Genomic DNA, 22,220 nt, shown 5'->3' with positions numbered 1-22,220 from the left:
ATTTATTTATTGTGATTTTTATATGATTTATTCATCATTTGTTCTGTGTATTGCATTGCATACTGCTCATTCTTAGAGTAGTATGATTTTATTTTCATTGGTTATAATACATTTTAGCCTATACATTCTGTTTATACTATATAGCAAATACAGAAATACATGCTAGCCCTGTCTCTATTCTATTCTATTCTATTCTATTCTATTCTATTCTATTCTATTCTATTCTATTCTATTCTATTCTGTTCTGTTCTATTCTGTTCTGCTCTTACAGTCTTTTTAACATTTTAAAATTTGTTCTATGAAATGATTTTTTTTTATGTGCTACATCAGAAAACTGTTAAAATCACTATAAAAACACATCACACAAATTACATTTTATAAAATAACATAAGATCTTAAGCTATCTTTAGAACCAATGTTTCATGCAAATACACCCTTTTATGACTTGAATATTTCACCTGTTGTCAGATGCCATTCATTTTAGTCGTCAGATGTTGTTTTCAAGTCAGCCCATGTAATAAACATTTTGTCACGTAATAAACCTTGAGAAAAAAACAAAAATAGCCACATGGTGACACCTAATATAGATTCAATTCACTGTGTCTTGAGGACCTACATGGCTTTTACACCTGTGGATTGATTGCATTGGGTGTCCTTAGGTGACTTGATATTCTCCCCCTGAATTCTCCTGAATAATCATGTGTAGTGGTAACACACACTGCCGATGACATGATCTGCATTGATAAAGCATGAGGTAATGAGAACTACAGTTCTCAGGTTGAAAGGTCCCCCCTCCTGCCTTTAAAGGGTCTAAATATTGCTTAAGATTGTTTGGACTGTGCTAGGGATCCCATGCAAAGGTCAAAGGTCTATTTGTTTGGTGGGTTTCATCTAAACAGGCCATGCCCACTTCGGCCCATATCAGTCCCGCAAAAGACCAGAACCAGGTCAACCATCTCCAACACGCGGGCCTTGTCAGCCATAAATCTTGTAAATATGTAAACAACTTTAATTGCTTGCCACCTGTGAAGTTTGTTTTACAGAATGCCAGAGGATGAAACAGTACTCTCACCGACAGGTGCAATGCATGAGATGTAGTGGGCATCTTCAGAATAAGCAGTATTGGATACAGCTTACATGCACTTTACTGGTAAATGCATTAAAACACAGATATTGGGTAATGATCTCCCATGTACTCTCTAATTTACAGACTCAGGAGATGCTTATTGCCTCGTGTGTCATCAGACTGCCTGCTCCCTGTCGTCATGCCCCATTTTTTCTGGAGTCATGAAGCTGTAGGCATATAGATTGAAGAGAAACCCTAACCACACCACGGGGTAAGATCTCCGGGTCAGACCTGCTTAGGTGCTCAAAAGCACTCTCTGTGTCATGACATAGCCATGGGCCACATTTAGAAAACTTCGCTCATAGTTACCTAATCTGTCATCTGTGGCCATAAAAGTAGGCTCTCCGGGTGCCTCTCTGGACACCTGTGACTGGAGCGTTCTGATGGAGGAAACATGGAGTAGCTGCTATGACATATAGTTGCAATCTATAAATGTATACCTTTTCTGTCTCAGGGGAAATATTTTTATTGGTCTATATGTGAATGCAAAAATAATTATTTCAGAAATTTGCGTTTTATATATATATATATATATATATATATATATATGTGTGTGTGTATGTGTATGTGTATGTGTGTGTATGTGTATATGTATATGTGTGTGTGTGTGTGTGTGTGTGTGTGTGTGTGTGTGTGTGTGTGTATGTTTTATAAAGGCCTATTTACACAAATGATAATCACAAATGATAATCAAATACAAATGATTCATTTAAAAAAAATATATATATATATATACAGTATGTACACACACACACACACATACGCATATAAATATGATATATATTTCAGAAGTGTTGTATAACAGTCTTTAATATATATATATATATATATATATATACATATATTTAATAGCCTATATACACACACAAATGAAAATGATAACACAAATGCAACCGATAATTTTGAAAAAGATATATAATTTACACATATGAATATATAGGCTAGCGTATATTTCAGAAGTGTTATTTTACAATAACAGTCTTTTCTTACATTTTCTTTTCTGAAAATTCATCTATCTGTTCATCTATCTATCTATCTATCTATCTATCTATCTATCTATCTATCTATCTATCTATCTATCTATCTATCTATCTATCTATCTATCTATCTATCTATCTATCTATCTATCTATCTATCTATCTATCTATCTATCTATCTATCTATCTATCTATCTATCTGTCTGTCTGCCTGTCATACATACACACAAAATCATTATATATATATATATATATATATATATATATATATAGCCTATATATACATATATGTATGTGTGTGTGTATATCCTTCAAAACTTTGTCAGCTTTTTTACATAATTTATCTAATAAAACACAACTAACAAATTACATTTCCTGAAATTGAGATTCATATACAGTAATATGTAATGTAATGTAATGATCATACTTTTTTTTTGTTACCTGATTTAGTATGAACAAGCTTTCTTTCTATTTCCTTTTGGTATTAACAGTTCAGTTGTCTTTTGCTATTAACAACTTTCTTGTTGTTCTTTTTTTTTTCTTTTGTATTATTTGTTTGTTTGAGTATAGGCTAATTGTTGTTAAGGATATTGTACCTCCCTAATTTACGGACAGAAGTTAAATTTTAGGGGCGGGATTTCTAGAGAGGTAATGAATAGTGAATTATAGGTGCTGTTGTAGAGGTGTTGTCACGCGCATTCTTCATCAGGGCAAGGGGTGACATCATCACCAATAATGAAGGCGTCTCATCAATGGGCGCAGGGGTATAAAGGGAGCTCACCCTGTCAACTGTGAACCAACTCTAATGAACTGATATTCTGATGCTCGAACTCCCGCAACCTGTTACTCAATAAGGTGAGTTGAGTATTTTTTTTTTGCGTTGTTGCTTTATTTCAAATCTTACTGATCTTTAGTTCAATGTCATTTCGTTGCATTTGCAAAATTATGATTACCATAAGCGCATTTATCTTTTATTTCACAGGTTCATAAAATGGTTTCCAGCATCAATCTTGGATTTTTGGAGAAAGCAGCTGTATTTTTCTCCATCTGTATATTATTCTATTCAACAAATGCCGATAGCAAGCCATTGAGGTAAGTAGCCGCTACTTGAATATTTCCCCCCATCTTTTTCTCTCCCTGTTGCTCGATTGTATTATAATGTATTTTTTTTTCTCTTCAAAAGCAAACGGGCTATCAATGAAGTCCAACTTATGCATAACCTCGGGGTGCATAAACATGTTGAACTGAGGCAAGACTGGCTTCAGACGAAACTGCGGGAAATCCACACGGCCGCAATCAAGAACACAGACGCAGAGAGAACAGCACTTCTTCCAGACATTTTCCCCAATCTCAAGGATCTAAATCCAAGGGAAGCTGAAGACATCATTGCCGTTTTGGAAAAACTTATGAACCCATCGTAAAAACTGAATTTGACACCTAATGTGGACTATACTCACTCAGGGACTGAAAGCAAGCCATTCTGTTCAGCTTTTATTATTCTATTAACAATATTTATTTTTTCTATACACAAACTATTTATATTTTTGATGTAGTTGTCCAGTTTTCTTTGGCGGCTAAGCCGTGTAACATTAAAGCTCAAAGCACTTCTATGTATTTATGAGTTATTTGATTGTAACATAGATTAACTGAACCCAAAAGAAAAATGTAAACGAGGACCAAATCTTAAAAAGAAAATAGAGAAAAAGTAAATTTTCTAGGTGTTTTCTATTTTTGATGACTATATAAAATAAAAACAAAACAAAAAATCGTTGTTCTTGCGTATCTGTTTTGTTCTTTAAATGTGTATTTATGTATGGCCTTTATCGTTTTTGTTGTATTCTTGTTATTATAATTTTAAATAACATGATTTCAATAGCTTACATCCTCTGCATTCTATTTTTGTGTGGCTCCTTGTATGGCAGCAATGTAAATGTTTCAAAAGCAGCGTGATTCTCCTCACCATTTGATTGGACGCAAGGTGGTTTCTACGGCGACGTCTCGTGTGTTCTCGCGATAATTCACAGTCACTCTCTTCTACTTGGTTAGCCATGTAGCTTCCAAGTATGTCAACACCGTATCCCGTCGTGAACGGTGAAGATCAAACTTAAGTAAATTCATGCTAGCTATTAACTTCGGTCTGAGAGTCACAAGCGTACACATCGCGGAGGAAGTTCAGCGTTAAGCAGAGTCAGGTGAGAGATCGTCTGTGTTTGTTTAGCGTCCACTTTTAAAAGCTAACTGATAAGCTAACTAGATAGCTTTGTGAATCAGGTTACCAAAGTTGGAATACGTTGTCAGTTTTGTGGGCTTTTCTGGAACATTTTATTCATACTACCTCAAACAAAGCAAGTGAACACTTGTGAAGTTGTTCTACTTTTAAACCGGATATGCCATTGTATTTTTTTCCCTTTCTTTAAAAAAATAATATCATAAGCATAATATTGAACTAGAAGGATCCTAGGATATCATTTTTCTTATAGAGTAATAATTTCTTATTAGAAAATATGAGACAATTTTTTTATTTTACTGCCTATATAGGTCCCATTTCATTTAACTGTCCATTAGCTAAACATTATTCCCGTACAGAAGTAACGTTAGAGTTCTTATCATCATTACGCAATATCCAGTAGGGCTCAAGCAATCAAATCAAAATCCCAGAAATCTCACTTTATCCAGTTGGATCTTATTTGATTTTTAGAGGATTTTTCTTCTTATATGATATTATATTTCTTCTTCTTATATTATATTATGCTATATTATTATATTCCTTTAGGATCCAATTGGCAAGGATCATGTATTCAAGGTTCATAAGTCAAAACTCTGCTTGTGTGTCAACAATGTCAAAAGGTGTGTGTTTGTCCATAAAAAAAGAAATTAATAAAAGGAAAGGTACATTTTTGGAACAGTTAGAGCAAAAACGAATTATTTTACTTTTTTAAATTCTTTTTGCTTTGTTAGGATATGAGATCTGAAGGCATATATGTCAAGTAATATCAACTCAAGTAAATGCATGCCCTATCTCTTATGACAGCCACTCTAGCGATTCAGAAAATTGGGATCCAAGGACAGCGTGTCGGTCTGGGAGAATCTGCTGACACTTAAGGTAATACTGGATAATAACAAAGATTTCCAGTCATAGGAGTGTCCATCTGTTGCATGGATTTCCTATAGTTTATCTAGTTTACTATATTAGCGTCAATAGATGCTTTTGGAGTTTAATATTTGGATTTGAAATTTCTTCTACAATTAAACCCATTGCGGTTTAATTCAAATGTTAAAGGCACAATATGTAAGATTTTCACTAGAAATCACTAGAACAATTTTATATACTTAGTTGACTTGTGTACTTCCATTCTCCCAAATGTCCCAAAAATTAAAAATCCAGAGAAATCAGCAATTTTAACCAGTTTGATGACCCGTGTCATTGCGTCGCCTGTCAATGACGTCATATCTGCGTTACCCTTGTTTTTCGGTTTTACCTCTGTAAAAACCACGGAAACACCAAAGACACTTTTAATAGCCTATATTATGTGTTTTATTAGACAGGTGAGGAACTGTTTTGGGTTACACTTTATTTTAAGGTGTCATTGTTACAGTGTAATTATACATTTAAGTACCGAGTAATATTAAGCAACTACATGTACTTACCGGTACTATAGGGTTAGGAAAGGGTAGGTATAGGGTAGGATTAGGATTAGGATTTGGTTGAGGGTTAGTTGCATGTAATTATGCATAATTTACTGTTATTACTATGGTATGTACATGTAACATATGTAATAAGGACACTGTAAAATAAAGTGTTACTCTGTTTTGATACCTTAATTGACAGAAAACTAGTGTTATACAGCTCAAAACGGTAAGTTTTATTGTTTGAATCTCGTTTTCTTGATTTACCGTGAGTAACATGTTTGTACCATGCCTCAGAGTCAATACTTTTTTTGGTCAAGTGGCTAAATTAGAAATAACTTTATTTGTAGTAACTGTAATAGAGCATTTCTTCCACCATACAATATATTTTAAAATGAACTGCATGCCATTAAGCAACACAAGTCATCCAGCTTTTATTAATATGATATTCTAATATCAACCTAGCTTAGTGCAGTGTGCGACAAGTGTCTAATAGCAGAGAGTAATGTTATAACAACTTTCAACACACTCAAATGTACAGCACTGCATTACCCCACAATTTTAATTCGTCAAATAAACTGACCTGTAGTAATTCAGCACTTGCGGCTGTTTCACTAGAATGAAATTTTAAAAAAAGTGCATTGAAGTGATAAAAAGTAACTGTAACAAAGTTCAAGTTCAGAGAAGGAGGCAGCGGATGTTAAACTTAACTTTAATCATAAAATAAACAACAACAAAGCAAAATGAGCGCCAGCGGCAGACAGATGGCATATAAGCATAATAAAAACAGCAATGTAAAAATGTCTCTGACTCTCGGCCCGCCCTGCATCATACGATAGTAACGTTCATAAAACTTCAATACATTAGCTTACCCATGAACATGATTTCTGCCTGAGTCCTGTCGGTTCCATCGACTGTGGAGGTGAAGACAACAACTCCCATGATTCCATGCTCATTCACGGCGCCATAAAGCTGTGCCTTTATTGATTTTAATAAGCGACCTCAAGCACTGAAACTTATGTACTGTGCCTTTAAATCCATTTTTATCATAGGTACACTTCAACTGTGAGTGACGGAATCTAAAACAAAAATCCAGAAAATCACATTGTATGATTTTTAAATAATTAATTTGCATTTTATTGCATGACATAAGTATTTTATCACCTACCAACCAGTAAGAATTCCGGCTCTCACAGACCTGTTAGTTTTTCTTTAAGAAGCCCTCCTGTTCTCCACTCATTACCTGTATTAACTACACCTGTTTGAACTCGTTACCTGTATAAAATACACCTGTCCACACTCTCAATCAAACAGACTCCAACCTCTCCACAATGGCCAAGACCAGAGAGCTGTGTAAGGACATCAGGGATAAAATTGTAGACCTGCACAAGGCTGGGCTGGGCTACAGGGCAATAGGCAAGCAGCTTGGTGAGAAGGCAACAACTGTTGGCGCAATTATTAGAAAATGGAAGAAGTTCAAGATGACGGCCAGTCTCCCTCGGTCTGGGGCACCATGCAAGATCTCACCTCGTGGGGTATCAATGATCTTGAGGAAGGTGAGGGATCAGCCCAGAACTACACGGCAGGACCTGGTCAATGACCTTAAGAGAGCTGGGACCACAGTCTCAAAGAAAACCATTACTAACACACTACGCCGTCATGGATTCAAATCCTGCAGCGCACGCAAGGTCCCCCTGCTCAAGTCAGCACATGTCCCCCTGCTCAAGTCAGCGCATGTCCCCCTGCTCAAGTCAGCGCATGTCCGGGCCCGTCTGAAGTTTGCCAATGACCATCTGGATGATCAAGAGGAGGAATGGGAGAAGGTCATGTGGTCTGATGAGACAAAAATAGAGCTTTCTGAACCATCCGTGGAGCATGGAGGTGGAAACATCATTCTTTGGGGATGCTTTTCTGCAAAGGGGACAGGACGACTGCACCGTATTGAGGGGAGCATGGATGGGGCCATGTATCGCAAGATCTTGGCCAACAACCTCCTTCCCTCAGTAAGAGCATTGAAAATGGGTCGTGGCTGGGTCTTCCAGCATGACAACGACCCGAAACACACAGCCAGGGCAACTAAGGAGTGGCTCTGTAAGAAGCATATCAAGGTCCTGGAGTTGCCTAGCCAGTCTCCAGACCTGAACCCAATAGAAAATCTTTGGAGGGAGCTGAAAGTCCGTATTGCCCAGCGACAGCCCCGAAACCTGAAGGATCTGGAGAAGGTCTGTTTGGAGGAGTGGGCCAACATCCCTCCTGCAGTGTGTGCAAACCTGGTCAAGAACTACAGGAAACGTATCATCTCGGTAATTACAAACAAAGGTTTCTGTACCACATGTTAAGTTCTGCTTTTCTGATGTATCAAATACTTATGTCATGCAATAAAATGCAAATTAATTACTTAGAAATCATACAATGTGATTTTCTGGATTGTTGTTTTAGATTCCGTCACTCACAGTTGAAGTGTACATTTACATTTAGTCATTTAGCAGACACTTTTGTCCAAAGCGACTTACAAATTGGGACTAAATTAAGCAAGTTATCGTGAAGAGGCAAAAAACAACGCAAGAAGTGCTCAAAATACGAAGTTCAGGCATTATTCAGAGTAGCATAAGCCCGATAAGCGAGAATTGACAGGAAAAAAAATATATATAAAAACAATTTTTTATTAAAAAAAATAAAAATAATTTATGAGGTTAAGTGCTCACGGAAGAGAAGAGTTTTCAGTGTACCTACCTATGATAAAAATTACAGACTTCTACATGCTTTGTAAGTGGGAAAACCTGCAAAATCGGCAGTGTATCAAATACTTGCTCTCCCCACTGTATATTAAGGCTGGGTTGATGATTATATGAATTCATTGATTTTAATCGATCTTCATTTTGAGGTCTGTTCTCAAATTCCAAAATCAGTCTTTTGGTCCTCCTCTATGCTGTTTACTGTTGATGTGTGAACAAAAATATGTAATAATTGCAGCTTTGTTACTTTTGATGTGAAAAAAGTTTTCATGACTGACACGTTTTAAATGTTTATTTATTTGATCATCTTGTGACCCTGTTAGTGACTTTCATGCTGCATCATGCAAAATAAAAAAATGGGCAATTCCATGGGAGAAATACACTATTCACTGTCACCATACTAGCAAATGTTCAGTGACCGAAAGCCTGCAGTATTCATCTGGTTTCTTCTCATTAGCTGACCCGCTCCATGTAAAATTAAATGGCTGTTATACGCCACTGATATGATTACGCCAGTGTACGTGATTTTAAACTTTTCTTTTCTTGTCATGCTTCTTTTACTATTACTATTTTTAACTATTATTTAAAAAAAAAAAAAAAAATGAGGAAAAAGGATTGAGAGCACCTCTGTACATAATGTACAACTTGCATGTCTTTATGTGTCAGAGCCACCTGCTGGCCGTTGAGAAATAGACAGCTTGTCAGATGTAATTGGAAACAATGGCGTGTATATGTGTGTATATATATATAATATATATATATATATATATATATATATATTATATACACAGTCGTGCTCAGAATTACTCATACCCCTGGTAAATATGATCAAAAATGGCTGTAAAAAATAAATCTGCATCGTTTATCCTTTTGATCTTTCAAAATTGGCAAAATCTTAACCTTTCATTTAAGTAAAAGAATTGAAAGTGGGGGGTAAATCACATTATAAAATAAATGTTTTTCTCCAAAACACGTTGGCCACAATTATTCATACCCTTTTATTAAATACCTTTTTGCAATCTCCTTTTGCCAAGATAACTGCTCTGAGTCTTCTTCTATAATGCCTGATGAGTTTGGAGAATAACTGACAAGAGATCAGAGACCATTCCTCCATACAGAATCTCTCCAGATCCTTCAGATTCCCAGATCCATGTTGGTGCTTCTTCTCTTCGGTCAGGTCAGGGAACCGGGACGGTCATGGCAGAAGCTTCATTTTGTGCTCCCTAACACATTTTTGTGTTGATTTTGATGTTTGTTTTGGATCGTTGTCCTGATGGAAGATCCAACCACGGCCCATTATAAGATTTCTAGCAGAGTCCGTCAGGTTTTGATTTTTTTATCTTTTGATATTTGATAGAATCCACGATGCCATGTATCTGAATAAGAAGTCCAAGACCTCCAGCAGAAAAATATGCCCACAACATATAAGATCCAATGGTATATTAAATTGTACACATGGGGTACTTTTTATCCTTGTGTGCACCAAACCCATCTAGCATGTTTGCTGCCAAAAAGCTATTTTTTTTGTTTCATCTGACCACAGAATCCTGTGCTGTTAGAAGTTCCAGTCGTGTCTGACGACTGAATATGCCGGAGTTTGTTTTTGGAGGAGCGAGGAGCATTTTTCTTGAAAACCTCCTGAACAACATGTAGGGGTTGTTTTATTTTTATTTTTTAATAGGCTTTCTGACCCCAAGACTCAACTAATCTCTGCAATTCTCCATCTGTGATTATTGATTATCTGTCCATTAAGACAATATAGACACACGTCCTCTTCCTGGCAGATTCGTAACATCTTCAGTTGGTTATAACTTCTTAATTATTGCCCTGATGGTCAAAATGAGGATTTTTCAATTCTTTAGCTATTTTCTTACATCCACTTTCTATTTTGTGACGCTCAACAATCTTTTGCTGCACATCAGAACTATATTCTTTGGTTTTACTCACTGTGATGGACGATTAAGGGAATTTGGCCTTTGTGTTTCCTCATATTTAAACTCCTGTGAAACAAGAAGTCATAGCTAGACAATTTCATGTTCCTAGTCACCCTGGTGTGCTAAAAAAGGTCAATATTAATGGGAATATACTTCAGAGATATTTTATTCATAAAAAATTCTAGGGGTATGAATAATTGTGTTTTGGAGAAAAACATTTATTTCATAATGTGATTTCCCCCCCACTTTCAATTATTTTACTTCAATGAAAGGTTAGATTTTTGCAAATTTTTTTGAATGAAAAATCAAAAGGATAAACGATGCAGATTTATTTTTTACAGCCATTTTTGATCATATTTACCAGGGGTATGATTAATTCTGAGCACGACTGTATATATATATATATATATATATGTGTGTATATATATATATATATGTGTGTATATATATATATATATATATATATATATATATATATATATATAGAGAGAGAGAGAGAAAGAGAGAGAGAATGTATTCGTACCTGTGTGTGTGTACACACACACTTTATATATACAACATTACGAACTTTCATTTAAAGCAAAAAAGTCCTAGTTTATATTATATTTAAATGCATTAAGCTGGTTGTTTAAGTGTTTATATTGATTTCTATAGGGAACTTTGCATTATGATGTATAACACACACACACACACACACACACACACACACATATATACACACACACACACACACACGTATGAATATATAAACTGTGTATATATATATATATATATATATATATATATATAGAGAGAGAGAGAGAGAGAGAGAGAGAGAGAGAGAGAGATTATGTATTCGTACCTGTGTGTTATATATATATATATATATATATATATATATATATATATATACACACAAATTATATATATATAGAGAGAGATTTATATATATTTACATATGTAAATATATATAAATCTCTCTCTCTCTCTCTCTCTCTCTCTCTCTCTCTCTATATATATATATATATATATACACACACACACAATTTATATATATATATATATATATAGAGAGAGAGAGAGAGAGATTTATATATATTTACATATGTAAATATATATAAATCTCTCTCTCTATAAATTGTGTGTGTATATATATATATATATATATATATATATTTATATATATGTATATGTATGTATATATGTATGCTAATTTTCATTATAAGAGCACCATTTATTGACAAAGGTTATATCAAAGTACTATTTTGATTAATTTTATGTCTACTTGATAGCAGATTGTGCATTACAACACCCGCATTTTCTTCACCTTTAAATTTGCTTATTATATACCCAGGATAGGTCGTAATAATAAGTCTTGGATAACACTTTTTACCTTCCTTGACACTCGTGCGGTTGCGGAGAGGTTCACTGAGTTCGTTTCGCATTGGCATGACTGCCGTGCTCCATCCCATCACGCTTTTCCTTTCATCAGCCTATTGTGTTTTCGTGCGTGAGAGAATCTACAGTATCAGGAGATATTATAAGGGTCGGGCTACGTCATCGAGGCAGCCTCCGCGTGCCACAGTAGCGGAAAAAGCGACCAGCCATTCATGCTCGCGCGAACGTCTCAGTCAGGTTACTATGCTACCGTCCGGCAGTGTCTCGCGCCGATGCTACCTGAGGGCGTCCTTTCTTCCCGGACAACAGCATTTACAGGCTGTGTTCGCAGCGAATAAGTTACACCGGAGTGCTCGCATTATGCTGAAGTTTGAAAGTAATGCCCGAGGATGCTAAGTCGCCTGGCAAGCCCTCGTTGTGCGAAGGAGCGCGCATCCTTTGTGCGTTCATTCATCAGCTGCTGCCCTTCTGCTTTGTTTTAAAGACAGGCGGGTACGTATACGCGCCTCTCTGTGTGATTGAATCTCAAAAGAGTGTCGCTTCGCTTTAGAAAGGAAGTCGTGAGATTATAAGAAAATGTTACCTCTGCGTAACAAGTCTTATTTGTAGAGAATATTCCCGATGCAGTTCCCTCATCAATATTCTATCGTTTAGAAATGAGTTGTATGCGTCATTTTAACCGTATCTGCATGCAGTGCCCTTCAGAAACGCATTGTCTTGCTGTTTAACATTAGAGGAGCGGTGTCAGCAGTGCACTGAATTATTGATGCTACTTTCTCTGTAAGTAACAGAACGGATTGTGCACCGTTAGTTACTTGGAACTTGGAAGTTTAAAAATGCATTTATTTGGTCTTTTTTTATTCATGCTGATTGTCATGAAGAAAGACATATCATCAATTGGCTTGGCTTGTCAAGAACATGTTCTTGTCCCCTAAGGGGTCCGGTGCCACCACAGACATGCCTTCATCCGAATTCATTGTGGGCTACTTTTGCCTGGCACATTTATGGGCTGATGCAATAGAGAAGCAAAACAAGATCTTGACTTGTAATTATATTGCTGAGAATTGTGGATATGATTGGCAGTGGATGCATGATCTCTACGCAGCACAATACTCAGAAGCTGAATGAATGCGAGACTGTGAGCTGAATGAATTTCTGTGTGAACCGCTTAGGGAATTGTCAGACTGCTCAGATGCTCATTGCAGCTGAAGTTCAGGTTTCACCATCACATTAATGGCTGTGCTAAAACATCAATCAGACAGCAGGACTGAGGAAGCTGCTGAGAAGTGTTGGTAGATCAATTGTTTGCATAGGAGTTAGAGGTCAGACTGTTATTTATTTTTTAACAGACGAATCAGATGATTTTTGTTGTATTTGAAGTGTCTTACAAGCAATATCCAAAACCATTATTTTAACCATTTAGTCTGTTTTGCACAACTAAATAATCTTAAGACTATAACAACAATAAATTAATGCGTTTTGTATATATAATGATTTAATAATAACAATGTTAGTAATAATCATCATCATTTTCTTATTGAATAATCACCATTATAATACAAATTATTTATTATTAATTAATTGATACTATAATAATAACTTATTAATAGTATAGCATTAGTTATTTTGCTACATTGTATTCTCTACAATTTATTTATATTATTTATATATACAATATGATTTGTTTAATCTCTTTATTCTGTTTTGCACAATTAAATAATCTGTAGACTATAGCAGTAAAACAACGCAGTTTGTATATAAAATAACCATTTTGTAATAAAAATATAATTAATAGTAATATAATAATTATTATTATTATTACTACTATTATTATTTACTCATATTATTTATTTAATTATAAAAATACTAATAATTGCATTAATTTTTTAAACATTTTATATTATACCAATATTAGTAATATTTTATTGTTATTGTCATTATTTAATTGATTCAGTAATAATAATAATAACTTATTTTATATATGTAAAAAAGTCTACTCTTTTATTTTGAGAATAAATAGTTATCACTAATTATGCAAACAATACATGAAACAAGTTACTTTATCTGTAAACACAGTGTGCAGTTCTTTAGAAACCATGATGTCGGTGTTTTTAGATTAAATAGAGAAGTGTTAGTGTCTGTAAAATGATCTATGTTTGACAGGGACTGTGAAGGACACACTATTATTTGCGGTCCATTCAATTTCTATGCATATTTATGGAAATACAAGCACATGCAAAGACGTTAAAGATTCCCAAAAGACTTTTGACCATTAAAACCATCTAAACATCACATAGTGACCTCTTGGACCTGAGGAATTTTGCATGCTCAAAGACTAATGTGACCACACTTTACACTGAATAGGAGAAACAGTCTGATTTTATTCAGTTTTATCAGTGGGATACTATAGGTCATTGTATGTGTGCTCTGAAGCATGTGGGATAATGGAACTTGCAGCAAAACAGATGCAGCACAACTTATTGAATTTGTTGCTGCTGTTGAGTATGGTGGTGCTGTGGGCACTGGTCACGCTCGAGTTGGTTAATGGGGTCACAAAGCTCTTGGCTGGTACAGTCATGACAGTCAAAATGAATCGAGGGGTCCAAATTGGGCAGCACTTTTGCTGGGATAAATCAAGCCCTATTTCCAGCCTATTAATCATTTATACAAACAGAATATTCTGCCTGTGCACGCTTCAGTGGACCCTTTATGTTTTTTTTAGTGCAGGGGAAGAAAGAGGCATATCAGCTCCATGCGAAGACCATTTTTTAAAACCGTGTTTTCTGCTTTGGTCTATGCTGTACTCCAGTCTCCTTGCTTCAAGGGCATCTGTCTTGTAATGATCCTGTTTCAGCCCCCTGGGGAATGAGAAAAAATTAACAGCACCTGGTCTGGTCATAAGCAGTCTGGATGATACAGTCTGTGTTTATAAAGGATTTATTTGTATTATATAGGGCGGCTATTATTGTTTTAATATTATTATTTAATATAGTTCAGTTTTAATATACAAATGTTCAGCACCGTTTTTGTCCTGGATTTCCAAATTCAGTTATATATGAAGTATTGAATTTTTTATGTATTAAAAATCACCTGAAGGGATTTGGTTAAAATTAAACCCCAGTGACTTTTTCTCACAAGCACGGCACGTGAGGTGAATGAAATAGACAAATGGGAATGAATCCTCTGTGATTACACGGGTCAATACCGTGGCTTGTTGACGGATGAGTCTGTGCTGAAAGTGGACCTGCGCTGCTGTCTCTGTTTTTTAAGGAAGTAGTGTAAAATTGCGCTTTGCTGTCATCACACTTCCTGCACTCAGCATCTCTTTTAGAGCCCAGAGTTCATCCAAGTTTGTTGTAAGCGCTTGCCGAGTTCCTCACGTTGCGGAGATCGGGCCACCCCTCCCCTCCCTCAGCAGTCGAAATGCTCACGTGTGTGTCTGACTGTGTGTTGGCTTTTCCTGGCAGTGGTCAGCCGCGTGGAGCTCAGCTGGAGGGTGAGCTGGTGAAAATGAGCCTGCATGGAGCCAGCGGAGGACCCCTGGACCACCCCAGGGAGAGGCGGCGTTCTGGAGATCGCTCCAGGGATTCTTCACACGAGAGAGGTGAAGGACAGCTGACCCCCTGCATCAGGAACGTCACCTCGCCCATACGCCAGCACCTCACTGGTGAGTTTTAGCTTCCTCATTCTGTACCAATTTAAATGCATTTGAGTTTTATTACAAACTCTATCAAAATATATTGATTTTATTATTCTAATATTAAACATATATAATATGAATGAATGAATAAATTATATATATATATAATGTTTTAATTCATTTGTATTAGAGAATTCATTATCTGTCTGTGAATTTATATATATATATATATATATATATATATATATATATATATATATATATATATATATATATATATATATATATACACATACATATATATATATATATATATATATATACACATACATATAACACATACATATATATATATATATATATATATATATATATACATACATACATACATACATACATGTTTTATAAATTCACTGACAGATAATGAATTCTCTGTAATACAAATGAATTAAAACAGAATAAAGAGTATGTATATATGTATTACACATTACAGCATTTCAGTATTTTCAATAAGCACCTTATGCTCATTAAGGCTGAATTTATTTGATCAAAAATATCAAAACAAATATATCTTTACTATTTAAAATTACTCTTTTCTGTTTAAATATATTTTAAAATGCTAAAGCTGAATTTTCAGCATCATTACTCCAGTCTTCAGTGTCACATGATCCTTCAGAAATTATTCTAATATGCTGATTTGCTGCTCAAGAAACATTTCTTATCATTATCAATGAGAAGGTCAATCAAATCTCCATGACACAAAGGAAAAGGAACATTATTTAAAATAAGTTTTGTGATACATTTTTAAGGAGTATTTGATCAATAGAAAGTTTAAAAGACCAGAAATTATTGGAATTGGATACTTTTGTAACATATTACATGTCTTTGTCACTTTTTGATCAATTTAATTCATCCATGCTCAATTGAGTATTAATTTACAATTTTAAAAAAACGTAGCAACTCCAGAGTTTTGAATGGTTGTCATTTATTTAATCCGATTCATCAGATTATTACAATCTCTAGCTACAACTATGAAAAATTGTCACTGAATTATTGTTTTGTTTGTATACATGACGGATTATAAAAGCCAATTCACACTGCACTGAAAGATGCAGACAGACGACAACAGACACTTTGGGTTTTGTCAGTTCACTGTTACCACTTGTTACCCGGCGTCTCCTGGAGTCTGTCAGAGCTTTTTTTCGCTGATTGAACATATCGAATCCGCACTTGTCGGGTCGTGGAATGTCTGAGAAGTGGCATACTGTAATCTGGTGATTGTCCTTGTTGGTCGGCGTCTGTTATTAATGCCGTCTCCTACTTAAGTCTGTATTGGCAAGGTTCACTTGATATTGTTTGACTCCTGTCTATCTCACATTGATTCCTCAGACCGTGAACGGGATTCTGGCTGCTCATCGCGCTCCACGAGTCCCAGGCCTCAGAAATCATGCACCTCCATCCTGTTCTATGGCGACTCCCACGGTAAAACCCACAGCTCTGACATGATCTACGTGTGTGAAAACGTCAAGGAGGGACCGCGCAGTTTGAGGACTGCCGAGAGAGTTACTCTGATTGTAGATAACACACGTTTTGTGGTCGACCCATCCATCTTTACTGCCCAACCCAACACTATGCTTGGCAGGTTAGGATAAACTTCGGTCACCTCTTTCAATTTGTCTGCTTGTTATTACTTAAATATAAAAACATTCATTTTGACATATTGTGTCAATGTTGTAACTGGTGGGCGTTGTCTTGAAGGATGTTCGGATCTGGACGGGAACACAACTTCACACGTCCTAATGAAAAGGGAGAGTATGAGGTTGCTGAGGGAATCAGCTCCACCATGTTCAGAGCCATTTTGGTGAGTGCACTATGCTTTAAAAGCTTTATTGAGGTTATAAATATATATTTGGCCTAGTGTACCACATATTGATTAAGTGTTGTATTAGACTGCAGTATCAAAATTCACGTGACTTCAGCATAAAGCGTACTGTTTTGTTAAAGATATATTTCACATATAGAAATGACAACTCAGCAGAATGTCTGGTTTCTTTGCTTTCTTTTATTATCTTCAAAGTGTTTAGTCCCCCTTTCTGGCCTCGTCACTTTACGGACCTTAAAATCGATTAAAATGTAATAAAACGAATAGTTCTGATCCTGGATGATTATTGGTCTTGAAAGAAATTGCAGGGGTTTTATATTATGAATGTACAAAACTACACATTTTCAAGATCCACTAGTAGTTGAAGGTTGTCTGAAGTTGTTTATATTCATCACTATCAGACAGATGGACACTAAATGCAGCTCTTTTTTGTAACTGACAGAAATTCAGCAAATTAATTATATATAAATAAGTATATAACTATTTATTGCACAAAACTAGCACGGTCCTCACAAAAATGTACAAATGTATTCTGTATAATAATAGAAACATTCAGGACTTGAGCAGTGAGCCTTAATTGTTTTGTTTATTAAAAAAGTTACAAAGCGATTTTTCGAAGGTTGTAGTGGGGCAATGTTTCTAAAGGGGATGAATTTAATTGGGAAATATTGCAAATACTCTGAATTTCTTTTTCGCTTTCCTGAAATTTCCCAACACAAGTGGTATTTGCATGAGATTTTCAGAGGTTTTAGGGCATAATTCTTTATATTTGTAAGCCGATAACCGATATATTGGCTGATAAATAAAATTTTTTGAGAGCCTGATTAGTCTCACTATTAAAAACCACATCCCAAGCACACAATTATAATGTTCTCATTATAATTTTAATAGCCGATATGTCAGACTTGCATGTTGCACTTAACTATATTTTCCTTTTTGAAGTGATTCCAATCATATTTCAAGCAATTCAAAATCATCATGGCGAACAGCGCGCATCTAAAGTGTCTCAGCTGAAGGAAATAATCCATTATTTATCAGCTTTAATATATCGTCCAACTTTTCTTATCGGGCCGATAACGATAACATTAAAAATGAACATATATCGGCCGATACCGTTATGGTGGCCGATATATCTTGCATCCCTATCTAAAAGTTAGCATAGAGCTGTGTATAATGTTTTAAAATGTGATTTATGAATAATATATTGATAATTGTAATAATTATGATAGTAAAGTTTCTTAATCTCAGGATTGTCAGATTAAAGAAAAATACATGTAAAATTTTATATAAACTATAAATATGTTAAATTTATCAAATTTATTTTGTAGACATATTATATATATATATATATATATATATATATATATATATGTTTACATATTCTGAATTGACGTTTTATATATAGTATCTTACATTGTGTAAAGATATTTTAACATAATAAATATAATAATAAATAAACTATTGCATATAATAATAATAATAATAAAAATAATAATAAGCTGGATATTAGTTGACCGTCACAGCCAGCATTATTTGGACATCCATGGCATTTGTTACAAGCCTGTCTCTGCGGCATTGAAAGAGTTAAGCTTCTACCATGAGGCTCAGCTCAGTGGAAAAATCAGGACGGCACTACAGAAATAACAGCCATATTGAATCTTTCCCTTTTTTCAGTGAAGTGTTTTGTTCAGCGTTTTCATGCTGTCTGTGTGCTGAGCTCTTTCCACGTTTGGCTGGCTTTAAATGGATCAGTGCGTGTGAAGAGTTGGAAAAGCAGGGGGGGTGTGTGTGTGTCTCTGGCATCGGAGCCATTTGCTTATCTTTGGAATAAGTGCTGCTTCAGTAATGGCCGCCTGTTTGTTTTTCCTCTGCGTCTTTCCCTTTTAACCGGCAGGATTACTACAAATCAGGGATAATCCGTTGCCCTGATGGGATATCCATCCCGGAGCTGAGAGAGGCATGCGACTACCTTTGCATCGCCTTCGACTACAGCACCATCAAGTGCAGAGACCTCAGTGAGTACTCATTAACATGACAAATGCACTAAACGGATTCGGCTTTTTGTGCTGGAAAACCCTCTGATTGTCTCGGCAACGGGGAAACTGGACATTATTCCAAGCATTTTGGATGTCTGAGGATGGTAGATGCGAGAGAACAGAAGTAGGTCAGTGCCATATCCAATGTGATTGCCAGAGATGGGTCACTAGACGCTGTCAGTGTGAACTGTTTACATTGTAAGCATTTATGTTATGGCTTGTTTATTTAAAGTATCTTGTGTGTGTGATTTATATGGCTAAATTGAATCAGCGAGTCAGCTGCCGAATCGTAATGAGTCGATTTGAATAACGCTCTGGAACATGTCAACTGCAGGTGCGCTCATGCATGAGCTGTCTAATGATGGCGCCCGCCGGCAGTTTGAGTTCTATCTGGAGGAGATGGTGCTGCCCCTGATGGTGGCCAGCGCTCAGAGCGGAGAGAGGGAGTGTCATGTGGTGGTGCTGACGGATGACGACGTGGTCGACTGGGATGAGGAGTATCCGCCGCAGATGGGAGAGGAATACTCACAGAGTCAGTTTACTTCACCTGCACCTCAATTACACACTATTACCTATTTGTCAATCACAGTGCTACTGCATTATGGGTAATTTATGAGAACTGAGTGTTCGTGGTCATTAGTGGTGTGTGCTTGTGGTTTTTGAACAACCTTAACCCTAGTGTTTGTACAGGCATGAATGATATCTTTTGTGTTAAGATTTTGCCCTTGTAGACAATAAAATGGGTGAACACTAATAGCTGTATAGAACACTCTAGCATCTGCATTACAATATTAATAACAGCATAGAACACTGCATAACAACATTATATAGCATATGGCAGCACGCTACTAACTTCTCAGAAGCAAAAGCTAGCAACATGCTAACATAGAGAAGGGCGAGTTTTTTCTCTTTAGCCAGAAAAGACCGGCTCTATCAAAGATCAGTGTAGCTTTGTAAGGAATGTATTAGTAGGATTATATGTAATTTTTGCACTCGAGGTTACAATGGTTTTGTGTCTTTTGTGTAACGCAGTTATATACAGCACAAAACTATACCGGTTCTTCAAATACATTGAAAACCGAGACGTTGCCAAGTCTGTACTGAAGGACAGAGGACTGAAGAAAATTCGATTAGGCATCGAAGGTAAGAAAAGATTTTCACTCGGCTGCTTTCTCCTCGTTCACGCATTTACACACATTAAAGCGATAGTTCACCCAAAAATGAAAATGGTCATTAAAGGGTTAGTTCACCCAAAAATGAAAATTCTGTCATTAATTACTCACCCTCATATCGTTCCAAACGTGTAAGAGCTTCGTTCATCTTCGGAACACGAATTAAGATCTTTTTAATGAAATCCGAGAGCTTTCTGAACCATCCACAGACTGCATCGTAATTACCACGGTCAAGCCCCTGAAAGGCAGTAAAGACATTGTTAAAATAGTCCATGTGACTACAGTGGTTTAACCTTAATGTTATGAAGCAATAAGAATACTTTTTGTGCGCAAAAAACAAACAAAATAACGACTTAATTCAACAATCTATTCTCCTCCATGCCAGTCTGCTACGCGATTCACGAGATCATGTGATTGTACTCAGCCAATAGTGAACCAGCGTTCTGCCCTATTTTTTTACAGTCTATGGTTCTGCCGTAAAACATGGAAGAGTTGTACTTTGTGAATAGCCCAACAAAGTGAATAGCGCAAGAGAGTGGCAGGGAAGAGAGGAGAGTGTGTTGAATAAAGTCTTTTTTGGGGGGTTTTTTGCGCACAAAAAGTATTCTCGTCACTTGATAAACTTAAGGTTGAGCCACTATAGTCACTTGGACTATTTTAACGATGTCGTTTCTAACTTTTCTGGGATGGCAGATGAAATTACCTAGAAGCCTATGAAGGCGTGATCCAGCTCTAAGATTTCATCAAAAATATCTTAATTTGTGTTCTGAAGATGAACGAACGTCTTACGGGGTTGGAACTTTAATGACAGAATTTTCTTTTTTGGGTGGACTATCCCTTGTATTAGCATTCCTGTTAATGCCGCACCTGTGTTTGCACTTAGGATACCCAACCTACAAAGAGAAAGTAAAGAAGCGACCCGGCGGGCGTCCGGAGGTAATTTACAACTACGTCCAGCGGCCCTTCATCCGGATGTCCTGGGAGAAAGAGGAAGGCAAAAGCCGACACGTGGACTTTCAGTGCGTGAAAAGCAAGTCCATCACAAACCTCGCTGCAGCCGCTGCAGACATTCCTCAGGACCAGCTGGTGGTCATGCACCCTGGACCTCAGGTGGACGAACTCGACATCCTCCCCAACCACCCGCAGCCCAGCCCCCATTACGAGCCAGACCCCGATGCCTCGTCCCCGGCCATCTGACCCCCCCCCCACACACACACACACACACCCGCCACTTCAGCACTGCAGAGAGAGGTCAGCCAAGACCACGTTGCCTTTCAAGTCCTCTCCCGCCTTACGAGTGTCAAACTGATCGCTGCGGCAGCACATGACCTTTGTACACTATGCCTTTCTTTCCCACAGAACTTGACCAAAGGAGGTTTTTTATTTAAGAACACACTCAAAGTTGGTAGTCACTCCTTTGATTAGTATCTGAAGTGATTATTATGGAAGCATCTTTATACCAACGGAAAAAAAATAAGTAATTGCGACTTATCTCACAATTCTGACTTTTTTGCTTGCAATTCTTAGAAAACGTCAGAATTGTGTGATGAACTCAAAATTGCAAAATATAAACTTAATTGCAAGATATAAACTAGATAAATCAGAATTCTGAGATGAAAAATGAGTTGCAATTACATTTTTTTATTCTGTGGCGGAAACGATAAACAGAATTGCGAGATGTGAACTTGGAATTCTGAGGAAAAAGTCAGAATTG

The 22,220-nt window shown here is 36.3% G+C and overlaps 1 protein-coding gene across 1 annotated transcript; it reads left to right on the top strand.

The window, feature by feature from the left end:
- Positions 1-11,650: 11,650 nt before the first annotated feature.
- Positions 11,651-21,840, top strand: btbd10a (BTB (POZ) domain containing 10a). The gene is made up of 8 exons (XM_082159600.1): positions 11,651-12,268; positions 15,244-15,443; positions 16,806-17,058; positions 17,175-17,277; positions 19,193-19,313; positions 19,669-19,866; positions 20,367-20,477; positions 21,390-21,840. The coding sequence occupies exons 1-8, from the start codon at positions 12,156-12,158 to the stop codon at positions 21,701-21,703; spliced, it is 1,413 nt and encodes a 470-aa protein (XP_082015726.1). The 5' UTR covers positions 11,651-12,155; the 3' UTR covers positions 21,704-21,840.
- The last annotated feature ends 380 nt before the right edge of the window (positions 21,841-22,220 follow it).

This window comes from Leuciscus leuciscus (genome assembly GCF_965113295.1).
Source record: "Leuciscus leuciscus genome assembly, chromosome: 25".
Lineage (NCBI taxonomy): Eukaryota > Metazoa > Chordata > Actinopteri > Cypriniformes > Leuciscidae > Leuciscus > Leuciscus leuciscus.
Note: the sequence above shows the minus strand (reverse complement) of the source record. Positions and strands in the feature narration are given on the sequence as shown.